We start from the raw sequence: 18,839 nt of genomic DNA on the forward strand, positions 1-18,839 counted from the left end.
TGGCCCATGATGAAATGAAAATTGAACTATCACAGAACTTGAAAATAAATAATGCAACTAGCCCATGATGAAATGAAAATTGAACTTTCACAGAACTTGAAAATAAACTTTGAAATTTTATGAATTGTTCAAATTCTGTTAAATAACTAGCTCTTACTAACGATAGGCTTAAATTCCATGATTGAGGCTAGGAGGAGTTAAAAATTAAAAAAAGATTTAACATAAAAAGTTAAATTATTGAACACTTAGAAACTAGACTGGCTTGATTAGAACAGTCAAACATTAATGTCTATGTTGAAATAACATAAATTGCGGAAAAGATGAACATCCCAAAATAAATGCTGTAAAACTAATTGAAAATGTTAATCTAATTATAGTACCTCAGCAATGAGGACATTAAAAATACGGTCATCAAAAAAATCTCCTCATAATTAAAAAACCATAAACAAGATCAAAATTATTATTAAACAAGAAGGCAATTTCAAATAAATCTCTATACTTTAACTTTGAATAACTATTTCTATACTTTGGATCTAATTGGAAAGGTCAAAAAAGGGAAAAAAATGTCTGTACCTAAGTACATATAAATAGATTATTACTATCTCTCCTTATTTATCGTTCTAATAATAAATTTGTGTATTTTAATACCTCGGGAACAACATATGCCGTTAAAATTAGTATAAAATATGAAATTGTAAAAAAGTTTTAAATAATAAATATATCTTTATGGGTAGGTACCATTGATGTATTATAATAATAGTATGTCTAATTTAATCTATGGAAGGTACCTACCTTTTATATCTACTTACTTTTTATAACTATCTCTGTAAAAATGTAATTAATAAGATGGTATTAATTATTAATAATATTATGTTAGATTAATAAACTTTTCAAACCCATAAACAACCTAAAGATTATATCAAGTTACAGTAGGACCACAGAGTAAGGAATGGAGTATGAGTATATTACCTAGCTATATATTGTCAGACCGCTCGGTGGCCGAGTTGACATCGCGTTTGGGTCCCACCCAGGCGAGTGTGTTCAATTCCTCGGCTGGCTAAGTCTTACATTACAACACAAGCAACATTTTCAGCTTACTGTGGTGGTAGTAGGAGATTTTCAAATATTGTCAGGTTATTCGTAACCCGGGAATTGTCTTTCTTTTAAAAATAAAAAAAATAATAAATAACCAGTTATTTTTAAATGGTTCAAAGTGTCACCACGTCATATTCTCAAGAAATGAAAAAAAATTATACTTCAATATTTTCTGTTAAATTAAAACAAAATTGTAATCAACTCCGATATGCGCGATCTTGCTGTGATTCTTGATAGTAAATTACGATACAAATGTGATATTAATCAAGCCATAAACAAAGCAGCTAAAATTCTTGGATTCAACAACTCGATAGATTGGTTGTATAGGTATACCTATAATATATATTTTTTTAATGATAAACTAATGAATATGAGACAAGGTTTTTTATGCATAGCACTAAGGCAAAAAAATATTAAAAGCAATATTTTTTTTACTAGCAGTAATTGTTGATTGAAGTACTAGTAGGTACATATTGAGTTATTTGGCGTGTTGGAAATAAGCTGACGTAGCTCAGTGATCCAGAGCACCTGACCGGACATCAGAAGGTGCGGGTTCAATTTCCGTCGGCGGCATTTATTTTTACTCGGGAAATATTTTCAATTTGTATTGATATTAAGACTTCGCCGTTTATCCCTTTGTGTTTAGGTTCTATAAAAATTGGCACAATATGGTTTTGCAAGCTTGGCATAGTATGCCAAAAATCGCTCCAGTAGATTACAAGAAAAACATAACATTGTCATTAACAGCTTAGGTATAATAAGATTTAATGAAAATAATGCAGAGTCATCCGACATGTTTACTAAAGATTTGAAATTGGTCACATTTTGTGACAATTTAGTTTTTATGAACGTTTTCCAACGAATAATCTTTTTTCACTCTGTTCGTACACGTTAATCTCCGAAACCACCCAACCGATTTCAATGAAATTTTGTAAATTGCATGGTTGGTTCCAGCTTAAAATATAGGATAGTTTTGGACCCAAATTTTTTAGATCAAAAAACATTTTTAACGATTTTTCTTTTCTTTCAGATTTTTCATCAAAAAATACATACAAACACATTTTTTTTACTTAATATAGAAACAAATCAGCCTGCTTATGTTATGAAAAGTAGTTGACCAATATCGTTGAAAATTTCAAAGTTTAAAAATGTTTAGATATGTTTAAATGGTAGAAGAAATGGGGGACGCCCGAGGAAGGAATACTTAACGCAACATCTCTGAGCCGTAATGAAATACGGAATCGAATTAAAATCGATGTAATGTAGTTTTTAACAGTAACATTTTGGTACCTATACAGTAGTGAATGGTGGAACAAGTCGGAGGCGCCCGAGAAAGACATTAGCAATAGCGAAGCATTGCGGGGAATCCACTAGTGTTATATAATTCATAAATTTAATGTTCTCATAATTTAATAAACTCGTCTGTGTTTGATTAGCCACAATAACTTTAGATTATTTGATAATGTGGGCCTCATTGGGTGCTAATGTTTATTCTAACAACTAGTACTCTCTTCTGTGTTTGTGTATTTACTGTCTTATAATATACTTACTGATTAATAATTACATCGGAGAGTCCTTCCCAAATTTCATCTGTGTTTGTACCGAAAAAAACTGAAACTCTGAATATACCGATATTTATCACTATTTTACAATGTAAATTAAATTTATTTTAGTATATAAATATTTTAACCGAAAAATACATAAATGAAGCAAAAATGAAGCTAAGAAAAAAATAGAGCGTATAAAATGAATGTTGAGATTCAATTAAAATCCCGAAACATGGAAAAGAAGTGCTGTTCATAGGTAGGTTTAGATATTTTGTGCACATTTTGATTTAAAATATGTAATATTATGTATATTCAGTTTGGTTGGATTTTTTGGCCTCATATCCAAAGTTCATTTTTATAAAAAACGTGTTTAAGGCGATGCCATACGTAGTAATGCAAAATCATGTGTTTTTGGTTAGAAAATTTGGTCGTCTAGAAATGTTTCAGATGCTTTAATTAAATACTGCGAGTAGAATACATCTTGGCCTTTGAAATAATCGAGTATTTTTTGGATTAGTCTTTTTATAAGCCCAGAAAAAAATAATGTATGAAGCCTATGAAAACTGCTTTAATGTTCAAAATCTCCTACTTACAAACCCATTTTCGTTAATGTTTTTATTGTATAATGTGGCAAATTAAGTTATATATAAAATGATCGAAAAAAAATTAAATTATTATGCCTGAACATCCACAAAATAAAATAAAAGGCACTTTTTGGCCATGTTTTTTTCTCGCATAAATCAAAACAGGCGGATGGTGTTAAGCGGGAATTTAAACCTTATCGCCATATTCGTAAGGGTTGTTATTGATAACGGCTCAATTTAAAATATTACTCGACGTAGTGCATCGCCTTAATATTTTCGTATGAAAAAATGTTCCGCAGTGCGACCATCGTCCAACTTTCGCATCTCTTGGCCACTTTAGCGCGCAACTTCTCGTGAAGGTAGATAGGTACAGCAAGCGTGTTGCCAGTTCGTTAGTTAGGTACCTGTCTCACTTCGAAAAGTTCCTACTCCACCAGAGTGGGAACCTTTTCAACGGGGAAAAGTAAGGCGACGACTCCACGCGACGCTTTTCATTTCCAACTTTAGGTATTGAAATTTGGGGTAACACATGTGAAGGACACTCGAATGTAATTATAAATCTCTTTAGGTTACATTTATAAACTTTTATAAGACAATGCCTAATTTAAAGAGTGTGTGTCGTTATTAGAAAACCGTATGAGGCTAGCATCTTGATTATAAATCGAATTTTCCATATATTCTGATGGCAGCATGGTTTTCTTTCATACATGTCGACGGATTATTTGTGAAATATATTCTGTATTTTACGTTAGTAAATTGTAGATATATAAATGGAATAAAATTTAATTAGGTTACCTGCTTTTTTACTGATTTTACACGTAGAACCAACTTATTGGGACATTTTTATTTTTTTATCAATATTGATCAAAATACAAATTTTATACGCAAAAAACCACCACCAAGTACTAAATAAATTCAATTTCCCGTCATTGAAAGACATGTTAACTTCAATATGCTACACTGGCGCCTCTAGTGGCCAGTGTTGTTCATACTGTGAATATTTTACTGTAGTTATAAGATATTTGACAAAACACAGGTAATGTTTCCAATTTCAAAATCTTCAAAAGACGTGAAAGCTTGCAACAAAGCCAGGATTAAAATTTATAAAATTCCTGTTCCCACAAACTTGATTTACTTCGACTTTCCACACATGAAACTTTACATAGGATTATTGTGCTTTTAATAATTAGTAATTGAAAATCAGAGAAGATTGGTTTGAAAACATTTCCTCGAGAAAAGAGGTCCACCTTTATGCAACCATACCAACCACTTACCTAGACCTAAACATTTTTTTAAAAATCCAAAACTTTTTGTGGTAAGTTGTTTTTTTTTATTTTTTTTATAGTGAATACCTCACAAGAGTCCCAACTGCTCCTGTCTGGAGCCAGTGAGACTATGGCATCCCCAATTGGGGGATGTTGTGAGGCTGAAGGTAAGTGGGGAAGGGAAAGAGGAAGGTGGGGAAGTACCTGGCTATTCAGATCTAGTCACTAAACACGGCTAAAGCCATTTGGAGCAACGTTTCAATTCTGAATGGTGGTCTTACACCAGGGCGATACTGGTAGTATCTTCCACTCTGGAACGTGCCGCAAATATACTATATATAGGTACTATATATTATTTTAATTAATTAATTGTGAAATAACACAAATTAATCAAATAAAATTTATTTGCGCACGCCGGGTTCGAACCCGCGACCTTCGGAATGGCAGTCCAATGCGTTACCACGGGACTATGCCGGCCGTCAAACGGCCGTCGACTAGTCGGCCGTGGTACCTAGTAGCAACTTTTTCTCAACTTGGAATTTGAAAACAAAAAAAAAGTTAAAAATCGATACACCCTAACCTACATGCATATTTAGTACATGGTATCTTCTCCTTTTTTTAAAATCATTTCATGTTCCTAATAGAGAGTCACGCGAATTAAAAAAAACTTTCACTGCAACAATAATGTCAACACCATTAGGTTTATACACCCTATTATGCCACGCAACGCATACTCAAAGCATAGATAACAAATATGCAAAAGTACCTATTAGATATTGGCACCGAAGGGGCTTATAAAAAAGCAAATCACATAATATATTTAAAAAAAAAAACAGATATTAGTTCTTATTTTGTTTTCCACAGCCTCCTTGTTAATTTTAGTTATTTTGGATCATCTTAGCAAGGTTTTATTTTATAATATTATTTGGTAAATCAGATTTATTTTGTGTATCTATATATAGGTAGGTACTTGTAGGTACCGTTAACAAATAATTATTTTACATGAGAAATTGACAATTTTCTCTTGTTAAATGAAATTTACACGTTCATTTTCAAGTTCTGTTATTATATCATTATAGGCTAGTTGCTAGACAGAACTGAAATAGTAACAGAATTTGAGAAAAACTTTCACAGAACTTGAAAATTAACTTTGAAATTTGAAGAATTGTTCAAATTCTCCGAAACAACTCGTCCTAAGATGACACCTACACTAATTTTATACAGAAAACGAACAGTTGATAGAAATTAATCTTTATACCGAATTGGTGTACATTATGAATATCAAAAAATATGCTTTAGATAAATTGAAGGTTTTCCTGTCGTTTCGCTTGAGTAGAATACAAATAAAATAACTCAATAAAAAATATAAATGTAAACTACTAAAAAAAATATTTTTCAATAGAAATGTATGAATGCGTAAAGGAAACAACTTTTAAAAAACACAGTATTATAGCTAAGATTATCTGTGACAGTTTCACTTGATTAACTTTTTTGCTTTCTTATAAAATTATTTACAAAATAAATCAAAACCAATTTTGTGCTTGAAATCGAACGTTTCTAGACTCCGTTTGTCAAGCGATTTTAATGCCTATTACCTACAATGTAAGGTATACCAAGAAAATCACATTTTTGGCTTGTAGCTTCCTCTTAAAGTGTCATCATTAAAATTCGTTACGTCTCATGCCAGGACGCTGTGCAATAGACGGAGGGTTTTGAGTAAATAGATATCTATGAATGTTCAATCGAATTATTAAATCTTGTAGGTATGTGCCTAGTTTGTACTTCATTTTATCACAAAACTTTAAAAAATTTCATTTTCATAACTTAAATAGGTAGGTATCTGCACATTTCGGTACTCGTTTTAAAGCGGGCATAATGATAGTGGGACACGTAGGTATTTAATTGATATTGAGGAGGACTGAAACAATACTCTACCCAAAATAAATCGTGGGTATATAGATGACTATCCAGTTAATAATAATGTCATTTCTAACAATTTAAAAATAACGATAATAATGTCTAAGGGTACTTAAACGAGTACATTTGCGAACCGTACCATAAATTACGGGAAAGGAACGAATTAACTACAAGCGGTTGCGGTTGCTTCGTTTTTTCCCCATAAGTTGAGATTCAGTTCGGCAGTTCAGCTCGCGGATGTATACTACGTAGCATAATAAATCCATGAAACAAATAAATATGCCCTTGGCGATAGGTACTGAGAAAATGTAAATAGGAAATAAAAATAGCTTTTTCTTTAAATTTAAGGTTTTTTTGAAAATGTTATCCCATTTTTCACGAAATAAAAATTAAAACGTAGGTGAGCAGTGTTTTTGCTACGCAAATATAAACATAATTAGGGTATATATGCCTAGCTACCCATCTGCGAGAATTAGTCCGGCCGCTCACGGGGCAACTGAAAAAAAAACAGTTGGCAACCCAAAACAAGTTGTAATCTGTGTAGTATTTCAATGGCGGTCCGCACTGGGCGCATCCAGTTTTCAACAGCGAAGCAACCAATCACTCGCAAATTGTCAGTTTTCAAGAAATTTGCGATTTGTCCATACTTCATGAGCTGTCAGATTACGATATGTCTGAGCAGGAAAACATTAAATTTATTCAGACGGTTGAGGCTGAACCCAAAATCATCTTTTTAGAGGATTCCGCCTTCGCTGATTGTAATAATGGAGACTTCATCATCACTTGATTCTGCAGACATTTTAAACGCAATATGATAATGACAGGTAGCGGAAAGCTGAAGCCATAAGTAAACCACTAACTATATTGATATCTTCTGGTTTAAGTATGAAACAAATTCCTAACAAACCATAGATATTTCAATATATAGACAATAAATTCTCATTCGGAGCCTACTTATTATACTATACACCAACGAAAAACATAGACTTTCAGAGTTTTTCATTGGTTGATATAATAAGGCAATCATAATTATGACGTCTCAGTATTTCGGTTCCAATTTTCGATCTGAGTTATTATTATTTAAAAATGGTTGATTGTATACCTACAATAATGTTTGTCATTAACTCTCGTAGCTAGGTACCTGCTTTTTAATTATTGTTTCCCTTCCTAAAGTTTTTAACTGTACTAAATAATGTGGAGGTAGTATTCATAAATTATGGTAATTTAAAAAATGTCGATCTTCGTAAACGAAGCTACAGGATTCTCTGTTTTTTACTGTTGGCAGATTAACCAGCAATATCCGCTCTAGGTAAACCTACCCATTATTTATTTTTATTCCGACCTCTGAAAGAGGTTATGTTATTCGACCAAGGTCATTTTTACAAACCATTGTTATTATTATTAAAAATAAATGATATTTCTATTCAAAAAAGGTTACATCGTGTACAAAAAATATCTATGTCATCAAGTATTCCAGTAAAAATAATGTTGTCACCTTGGTTTGACTAGGTTCTAACTGTTTTTTTAACCAATTCTATGACCAAAATAATGTTCCGTTGTCTGTTTTGTATTTTCGCATGGTACTTGTATGACGAAGTATTAAAACTTCAATTTATTTCACAAGGTTCTAACATTACTTTTAACATGTTTCAATTGCCATTTTGTTGGTATCTGATAGTTGATCATTGTCACGATCAACAGTGTAGTTCATCATTTTAGTTGGATGGGGTTCTAACAACGTTCTGAGGTAGGTATCATAGATTGCAAAGACCTTTTCTCATAATTTAGGTATTTACCAATTTCTTATTTTGAGGTTGAAATTTGTGATTTTTTTTTTAGTTTTTTAGGAAAATATCTATTGGAATGACATTGGAGGGATGTTGTTAGAATCATATACGATGAATTATTATGCCCTAACTGGTTGCATATGGTTCTATCTGCACGTTTATGTATGTTCTAAAATAGTAAATTTACGTCATATTTAAATATTTAGTTAGTCTGAGTTCTTGTCAAATCAGTTCCAACTTTGAAAATGACATTAAAAATATATTTTTGTTAAAAGGGAGGTATGTACTTTATCGCTTTTTCTAAATTCTTCAAACAATCATTTCTAATTTTGAAAATTACACTTAAATTCAAGGTAAATCTGAGTTAATGTCTTATGCAGACACACAACCAGAATTTATAAGTTTGTTTTAAAGTGAAGTTAAAAAAACGTTATTCACATTTTTGATTTTTTCTGGCAATAAATTAAAAAAAATATTTTGAGATATCGCTACCCAAAGACACAGTGCGATATATCCGAAAAAATATTCTGAGATATCGCTACCCAAAGACACAGTGCGATATATCCGAAAAAATATTCTGAGATATCGCTACCCAAAGACACAGTGCGATATATCCGAAAAAATATTCTGAGATATCGCTACCCAAAGACACAGTGCGATATCTCCGAAAAAATATTCTGAGATATCGCTACCCAAAGACACAGTGCGATATCTCCGAAAAAATATTCTGAGATATCGCTACCCAAAGACACAGTGCGATATCTCCGAAAAAATATTCTGAGATATCGCTACCCCACAACAAAAAACGCATTTGATTATACTATATTCGATGTAAAATCATGAGCTTCTACATGGTGCATTACTGGGATAATGCGTAAAAAATATGAATGTATTACAATTAAAATTTCAACATTGAATTTTCCAGTTACTCAGAGCAAAACTGTGATTTTGCTGTTGACCAAATATTAACTAAGAAAAGTATTTTACTTTCGTTTTGTGGGAGCGATATTTGTAATTGAATGGCGTAGTTGTATTTGTATTGCTTTGGAATTGGGTAAAATTATGTTTGTTTAAGATTTGTATTATTTTTAAATGGTGCTGTTTTATTTAGAATTTTATCTTGTACAATTATAATGTTATATGATAGATTTCTACAACTCATAATGCTTTTAGTTTTCTGACTTATTATTTAAATAGAAGCTCTCGTGAATATCCATGTATATTCCTAATTCCTACATATGTAATTTATTTTGAATTGTGTTTATTATTAAGTTTTGTGCCATGTAAAGTTATTTTGTGTGTTTTTTATAAATTTCACCCCATCCTATGATGCCATAATATGTTATTCCAAGTAATAATGTTGTAACAAAGAGATAATCACTGTTAAAAAAGAACGATACCAAATGGGACACGTCATAAATTGATGGAAATTTGTTTTTATCAATGCATTTGTGAAAGAGAGATTAAATTGACCAAAGTGGATCTACGGAATTTTAGTTTTTATTCTTCTTTTCTTGGGGCAAACACAACAGCATACATTTAGGTACATTACAACATCTATAAACTGCAAGCCCTAAGTTATATCATCATTGAAAGGAGGGTTAAATCTCAGCACTGGGAGGAATGGGAGAGGGCACCCGAAATTTAGATCAGATCCTAGATGAACCAGACAAGTACTCCATATGGACAGTGCACTCACTGAGGAAACGGGTAGGACTAATAACGGGACACTGCCATCTCAAGACACACACATGCAACTGTCGGAAGAGGAAAATACCAATCAAAGTGTGGTGCTAATGTCCCGCCATGATGGGAACAAGGCTCGGATGCTTGGGAAGACACATTTGTGGAACTAGGAGACGGTCAAATATGCAATGACAACCCTGGTGAACTGTTACAGGAGTGATGTAAAATGGTAGATAGCACAATGAGGGTAATCCGTAAATTAAATTAAATAGTTATGGCATCAATAAAAGCACTATTGAGATGGTAGGTTGCACTGAAAGACTATTCCATAAACAGTGGGTATATTCTGAGTGTAGGTAAGTTAGATGTGAACCTGTAGGGAGATGGAGGGTTTGCGGCCAGCTCCAGCTTGCGGTAGCTCTCCTCGATGGGGCTCAGGATGTCCGTGACGCTGAAGGGAGTGGAGTGCGCGTGTCCCAGGTGCTGCAGGTGGTGCAGCTGGTGGGGCAACAGCTTGGGGCACGGCGACAGGCTCATGGCCAGCTCGGCGCCCGACAGCTCGGGCAGCAGCTCCCCGCCGCCGGACAGGTAGGCCCCCTCTCCAGACATGCGCTGTCTGCTGACGAGGCTACTGCATGCTACACGTCAGTCTCTAATTGCTGATAGCTGGCCTGGTTGGCCGATGCACCATCACCGAGAACACACTTTTTCAATATGTCTTTTGAATCTTTCACTTTTAGTCCAATTGCCCCCAGAGACTTTTCTGTTCGTGTGGTTGACCCGTTAAAATATCAAGTTTTTCAATAACTGTACTTGGAAGGTTTTCTTATCCAGTTTCTACTGTGTATACACCAGTAATTCCTCTGTGGTAACTTTTCGATCTTTCACTGCTAATCCAATTGCTCCGAAAGATATTTCTGTTCACCACTTCAAAGATCTAGTATTTTTCTCACTGTGTTCCTTTATTGTGTCAAAATAGAATGTTTAGCGGGTAGAATTCAGTATTTAGAGAGGCACCTTAAAAGGTTTTTCAATAACTATATGCAATAAGCAGTTTTCAGAGCCAAATTCTACTATTTTTAAATCAGTAACTATTCATCTGTGGCGTCTTTTGATTCTTTTAATTTCAGTCCAATTACTCCGAGAGACTTTTCTGTCTTTGCATGCGGTTCACCAGTTAAAAGATCGGGACTATTTCAATTCAGTAGGTACCTACTCTGATAGGTTTTTCAATAACTACACTACACAGGCTTTCGATCCAATTTCAAATCTCTTATTTTATATAATACCTCGATTAGGTACTTTTAATTTTTCTTGGAAATATGATGTTGTTTGAACAATTTTCTTTTTCAAAAAATTATTTGTAGTTAGGCAAGAATTTCAATCTGCAATTGATTTTAATGAACTAATAATTAATTGTTTATAATAATTCACTTTTCATTGAACTTGTCTTCACTTTTATTTCTAATATTAGACAGTCAATCAATTCGTAGTTACACTTTAAATCGTTAATTTATTTATTTCTTCACCACTGTCACTTTAATTTTTGTACACTTTCGAAACAATGTAGTGAATTTCACGGTTAGTATTGCTTTCAATGGCGATTTAATAACATTGGCCAATCAATTTTTAAATCATGAAATTGGAAATCTAAACTGGAAATAATAATAATTTATAATTTTAAACGCGAAACGCGAACGAGCAAAAGGTGCTTAATACAATGAATCTGAATGAACTCGACACAAGAAACTTTTTTAATCAAAAGCTAAACCGTAATTATTTTTCGAAAAATTAACCGTACAGTAAATTTAATAAATACGTTTTGTTCATGCAGTTAAGTAGGTAATTTAAACAGGACAACATTAAATAGAGTAAGTAATTAAGAGTTAAGAGGTAACAAGCAACAAGCTACTGATATATAAGGAGAGTGACCTACCTAAGGAAAAGCTCGTAAAGTCTACTGCCGAAAATAAAGTCCTGCTGTCACTCGAGATTCAAAGTTCTGTCTTCAAAACCGAAACTGATATTATCGTTATTATTTACGTGACTCATTTTGATGTTAGATTAAAAAAAAAACACTAAACTCTTGTAGGAGCGATATTAAAAAAGGTTAACCGTTGATAAAATTTTAACCTAGGATAGTTTGTCACAATTATTATTAGATATTTATTGCACTATTTTGTTTTAACGTTAGTTGCACTGTACGAATTCACATTCGAAGAGGTTCGATTATATTATTATGTGTCAGTCGAGTCGGTTGAAGAGCGGCGAGTTCACTGGAGTATTTAAAATCGATAAGACCGATCGTTGAATAAATGTATTGTTCCACACTTGCGGAGAAGGATATCTAATCGGATTCAATCACCGCTCGAGTGCTCGGCTGTTTGCTAAGTCCCGGGGTTTGTGGGGCGACAGCGGAGAGATCTCTGACCACTTCTCTCTCGAGTCCTCAGCGCGGAGACGGACTATGTCACCGACGCTGGCACTCGCGGCACCGCGACGGTGGCCTTTCCGCAGAGACCAAACAAACAAACAAACTCTCCCAAGGCCGAGGGAAAATAGCGACCCGATTGATTAACAATATAAAGAGCCGAAGAGAGCGAGAGAAAAAAAACGAAGAAGCCGTTATCAGTTGTAAAATCAAATGAAATCAAAACCTAGCCACTCGGGCCGAGTGCTATCGGTAGAGAGCGCACTCGAACCGCTCACAAGAACACTTTAGGGCTTTAAGACACCTCACCGTCTCTAGCGCTGTAGGGCACTCGACGTGCAGAAGAGCGGCGGGCAGGGCGTCCTCCATTATACACCAATGGGGGGCCGCTCCCGCCCTCCGCCGCGCTCGGCCAATGGGGGCCCCGCCCGGGCGCACTCCCGGCCAATCCCCGCCTCGTGCTGCCCCCACTGCCACCCCGCCTCGCCACCCCGGGGGCGCCGGAGAGCGGGGGGCGCGCCGGCGCACTGCCCCCGCCGGATTTAATATCGCAACAGTCAAAAGACGGAAGAAGTGGTTCTAAACGAAGCGTTTTCATATTTGGAATGTAAATGAAATACCGGCTGGATCATATGGAATTAATATGAATGCGAAATGAAAATGTCGAGTTGAGTTGGCAAACGGTGAACTGTAGAGATGGCACCAACTAGTTGTAGGTAGGTAGGTACCTACCTGCCTGCTTAGTGGCTAAGGTACCTACCTACTTCATCAACTGACAAAGGAACTGCCTATGCTTAGTCAGTGTTGTACTGTAGGTAGGTACTGTTCATTCCAGTAATGCTAGAAAAAAATCGGTAGGTGCCTACCGACGTTATCGACGAGTATTACATTTAATTGATTAGGTACCTACTATTACTTCTGTGTTCTTATTTTAATGAAACGTGTTTGCTTTAAATTGTAATCTAAATTATTTAAACTTACTCTTCTTTTTTTCACACAGTGAATCTGCAAACTACAAAAGCATAGATAACATAAAATAAAAACGTAATTTACTAATTTCCATCTTGTTTGCGCACCGTGAAAATTTATAAATTATTGTTAATTTATTAAAAATCTTGTCAAATTAATCGTTTTCCTGTTAAAAACGGGACTGCAGGTCTTAAACGAATGAATTGACAGATTTCATAACAAACTGTCACTAAAACACGAATATGTTATGAGGAAGTCGGATGTTCTTAAAAATTATAATATTAATTAGGACAAGGCCACCGGCATGAACACGTGTTCAGATATATTCTGAATGACCAATATTTTATTAGGAAATGGAATTTGGAAAAATCATCCGTAATCATTTTTCTCCGTGCTTGCTATTAATATTGCCTACAACTAGGAGCCCTGATTTCAATTAACAGCCCAGTTATTTCACATAAATTCAGCGCCATATTGTTTTTTGACAGTTGAACGGTTCCCGTTAAATACCGATTTTAAGTCTGTTTCAGATTTTGCACAATTTTGATCAACAGAAGAGACTACTATTACTATAATCTTATTACAATTTAATAGAATGCTGAAACTCAACTAGAAACCTTACAAATGAAGACCAATCAAACGTTAAAAAATGGCGCTGATTTTGAATTTCTGTGAAACAACTGCGCCTAAATGAATTTATTATTCCTCCAAAAATTATGTCTGACTAAAGACGACAAACAAGTTTAGCACTTTTTAAAATATATATTTTTTTTCATGTAGGTATTTCTGTAACAATATTTTTCTATGGACAATTTATTTTTATGGATGCGTCGAAACCGGTAGTGAAATAATAATATTTGGATGATTTTTATAGCGCCGTTTATGTGAAAAATCACCTCAATGGCGCAAAACAACATATATAAAATTTTTCTAAAATGCTATATCTTAACCTATAGAGTAAAAAAACTATTATAAATTTATGGCTAATATATTGCATCAACCTGTTCGTCGATCACTAATACAAAACTATATGGAGGTAGGTACCTACAATGCATTTGACCAATGGGCGAGATGCTGAGTTAGAATGAACATATATTATTATTTATTCATTCTCGGATTAAAATGATTAATACTGATTAATTAAACATCTCTTTGCAATCCACTTCCTGATAAAGTGTTGATAAATTCGTACCTAATAATATCGAAACACTGTTCATCCACCTGCGCTTGTTTTAATAATAGAGTCACGTGGGGTAACCGTGCGCAATTTTTACATTAGGATTTTTGTATTAAAAAGCTTTAGGTATTTTACTTAATTTTTTTATTTATTAAAATGATCGATTATTAAGGCACCTCAAACAACCATAAAAACCTCATATGGTCCATAAATGAAACAGTTATATAAAAAAGTTTACATGCATGTCGATTGCGTACACTTAACCCGTATGCGGGGTAAGTATACGCATACCATAGGGTAAGTGTTCGCACCGCGAAGAGTTACCCTCTATTGCAATTATCACACTTAAATTGCCCCTTATCGTAGTCTGTGCAGTTCCCATGCCACCATGCTTTACACACAATACATTCTATCCAATCTTCTGTTGGTGGATCTCGATATTTCTCCTTACATTGTGAGCAAAAATAGTCCTTAGAAGCCTGTTTTTGTGCTCTCTTTAAACAGTTATGCACGCTGGAATCTCCCGCCTTACGCTTTGTGGTGCGACTTTCTTGAAAAGAGGTGATCGTCCGATTTCCATTGTTTTAATTATTGTTTTTCGGACCATTTTTGCATCTGCATCTCTCTGCTTCTGATGAAGTTTCTTTTTATAGAGACTTGAGGTAATTATTTCAGACTTGCAAGCATTTTTTCGTCGTTTTTTTTATGTGTTGCTTTTGGTAGAGGTCTTACAACAAATATTGGGACGTTAAGGACTGATGTTGCATCTTGTGGTAGAGAGCTGGCCTGAACTTCAATTGCATCTTCAATCGGATCGTAAGAAGCTGACGAATAATATTTTTATTAGGTCTGAGAGACGTTTGTGGGCTGCTTGGTGCCGCATGTATTTTGGCATAGCAAGAGATCTGATTGTTCAGAATATCTGTGCTAATTATTGATCATATGTCACTTTGCTCTTGATTAGCTAACGGAGAGATAATGGATACGTCAGGTTGGGGCTCGAACATATCAGTAACAGAAACAGCTGCAAAATCAGCTTCGGTGAAGAGTTCACTGTCTAAAGGATGTATTCCGCTTACTTTGAAACCTGATACCGCATTCCCCACAGTTGCAACTTTCTTGAAGGCTTTATCGAAAATCGAGACAACTTGGTATTGGTTGATCTTGTTGATTTCAGCATACTCGTAAACAAATTGTCTGCATAGTCAGGCCATAGAACATTTCGTCAGTTTTTTTAATCAACGATTTCGGCCTGAAAATAAATGAATGATTATTATTTACTGCGGCGTTTACGCAGAGTGGCTTCACTGATCCCAACAATATCTGCAGCAGCCCGCTGACTATTCCCCTCTTTCATAAGCCTTTTTGCAGTTTCAATCTGCTCTTGAGTGCAAACTGATCTCTCCGGGTGCTTTCTCACGTACACACGCGGCATATTTCACTGTAAAAAAATAACGAGAGTTGAAATATTATGCTATAAAGTCAATTTTATCTATCGGGGTAAGTGTTCGCAATCGTCCAACTGCGAACGCTTACCCCAGCACACTTACCCCATCACACCAAAATTCAATAAAATTTAAAAATCAGATTATTGGTTATCTTTATTAGAATTATCACTTTGCACCCGTCTAACTAACAATATTTCACCAAAAATTATCATAGACCACGTCGCTCTCACACAGCTGGTTACACAATAGCACACATCCGTAACGAAGATGAAAAATTTAAGAAAAGCACGAAAAAAAGTAATTTTCCTACCATTTTTTAATGACAAATCAGCATGAACTGTACACATGTCCCGCTTCGGCGCGATCCAGAACGCTACTGAATTAAGGAACGCGCGGGCGCTTAACAGGCACAATCTTGTCGAAAACATCACTGCGAACACTTACACTCCGCGTACGGTTACCCCACGTGACTCTACATCATGGCGAAATGCTAAAAATGTTAAGAACACGTGCTCGGACATCGTGACAAACGTGTTTTACTTAAAGTTGATCAGGATACCTATAAATGCATTCCTTAATGGCCTACAATCCCGTTTTTTACAGGATTATAAACAATTTGAAGATATAATTAATAAATTAGCAATATTTTTACCAGGAAGTTTTTTATAAGTACCTAATAACAAATGAACATTAAAACTAGAGGCGGATTTGCAGTCTTGGCCGCCCTAGGCCCCAGACCATGTAGCCGCCCCTTTCTCAGTACCCATCATATTGACCAGAAGTATCCAAACTTTTCAGTAAGTTCCTAGGGTCAAAACCGAGCGACGCACAGTGGGCTGAAAATCGCCTTTCATAGTCATAGAGACTTACATTTTCAAGGGTATTTTTTTTGGCTAGAAATGGATTTTGCTGATCATAACTATGCTATAAAATGTCGTACGAAGCAATTGCGTGTACAAATGAAGGAGTTATAATTTTTTAAAGAAAAAATTGTATGGCGCTGACATTAAAAATGAGGCTATCTCTGCAATCATAAGGTTGGCCGTTCTATCCTTACACACAGATAATACTACTATTTATTTGTATTTTTTTGACATACTTCATATTGTGGCGCAAGGTGCGATTTTTTTTTTTTAAATCCTAAAGTTGAAAAAAAATTTTTTTTTTGTTGATGATTCATTTTAATGCCTAAATGCTTTACATATGAGTATGCTTTGTCTAGTTTACAATATTTTATTTACACTGCAAGCCAAAACACTGTGCACAGTGGGCTGAAAATCGCCTTTCATAGACATAAAGACTTGAATTTTCAAGTGTATTTTTTTTTGGCTAGAAATGGATTCTGCTGATCATTAAAATGCTATAAAATTTTGTATGAAGCAATCGCGTGTACAAATGAAGGAGTCATCATTTTTTTAATAAAAATTTGTATGGAACTGACATTAAAAATGAGGCTATCTCTGGAATCATAAGGTTGACCATTATATCCTTACACACAAATATACTACTATTTATATGTATTTTTTTGACATACTTTGTATTATGGCGAAACTTGTGATTTTTTTTTAAATCCTCAAAGTTGAAAAAAAACTTTTTTATGTTGAAGATTCATGTTAATGCTTAAATGCTTTACATAGTTTACAATATTTTATTTACACTGCAAGCCCTAAAGCATTTAAGCATTAAAATGAATCATCAACATTAAAAAGGGTTTTTTTCAACTTTGAGGATTTAAAAAAAAAAAAATCGCACCTTGCGCCACAATATGAAGTATAAAAAAATTATAACTCCTTCATTTGTACACGCAATTGCTTCGTACGACGTTTTATACCATAGTAATGATCAGCAGAATCCATTTCTAGCCAAAAAAATACCCTTGAAAATTCAAGTCTCTATGTCTATGAAAGGCGATTTTCAGCCCACTGTGCGACGGAGCATGATAGGTGCGGTAAGGGCGGCTGCGGGGCGTGGGGGCGCGCTGTGTGCTGTGTGTGAACACGCTCTTGCATACCGCTATTTCGTACGTAGAATATTTAGGTACTTAGGAAGTAATTTCTTGTTATCATCTGTGACTTTTTGTCACGATTGGCCGCCCCTAATATCTGGCCGCCCTAGGCCCGGGCCTACATAGACCTAAGGGTAAATCCGCCTCTGATTAAAACAAACTAATAATTTACCTGGTATGATTTGAGATTTTCACGGCCAAAAGTATTGTAGTAATTTGTTTTTGGGGTATTGTGCCGTGTTTCGCTACCTCCTTCTTTAGCCCACGTTTCGGACAGTATTGCAGTGTCCATCATCAGGGCAGATGTGTAATCCTACAGATTAAAAATCCTACAGATTAAAAATCCTGCAGATTAAAAATCCTACAGATTAAATCCTATCACATTACACATCTGCACTGATGATGGAATGCTGACCGAAACGTTGGCTAAAGAAGGAGGTAACGCAACACGGCATAATACCCCAAAAACAAATCACTAAAATAATTTACCTATTAGGTACATAAAAAACTTTTTTTAATGTAGATAATACCAATGTATAACAGAATATGGAGTAGGTATCATTAGGGAGGCGGGTGTTGGTACCGCCTCCCCGGAAAACATTTAAAGGATAGGTAACCAAAACCTCTACCACGGGTCACCCCAAGCGGTTTGCTATGTTTGGTGAATTAGAAGGGGTCCCCGGGTTCATGGGGTGAGGTTTGTCTAGATCTTGGCGGCGAATGCGTCTGCCCACCTACTACTGGTAGGCCGGATCTGAAGACACTGATTGTGGACGACCCTAGGACCTCTCCAACAGGACTCCATCGACCCATCGCCCTGAACTGAGGGAAAAATGGATTTATAGTACACACTGACCCTCGTTTCTACCCACTCCTCGTACAACCTCGTACAAACCTTCTTTCACAAAACTTTGTCTCTTTCCTTTCC

At 35.0% G+C, this 18,839-nt stretch overlaps 1 protein-coding gene across 1 annotated transcript in view; it reads right to left on the reverse strand.

Annotated features, from left to right (window-relative positions):
• The window catches only part of LOC149417100 (thyroid transcription factor 1-like), an 81,902-nt gene extending 71,412 nt beyond the window's left edge, over positions 1 to 10,490 (reverse strand). Inside the window, exon 1 of the mRNA XM_089641378.1 lies at positions 10,255 to 10,490. Coding sequence (XP_089497504.1) covers positions 10,255 to 10,490 — 236 coding nt within the window. The remainder of the gene's footprint in view (positions 1 to 10,254) is intronic.
• Between the last annotated feature and the right edge of the window lie 8,349 nt (positions 10,491 to 18,839).

This window comes from Hesperophylax consimilis, chromosome 16 (assembly GCF_061612785.1).
Source record: "Hesperophylax consimilis isolate HC1 chromosome 16, BYU_Hcon_1.0, whole genome shotgun sequence".
Taxonomy (NCBI): Eukaryota; Metazoa; Arthropoda; class Insecta; order Trichoptera; family Limnephilidae; genus Hesperophylax; species Hesperophylax consimilis.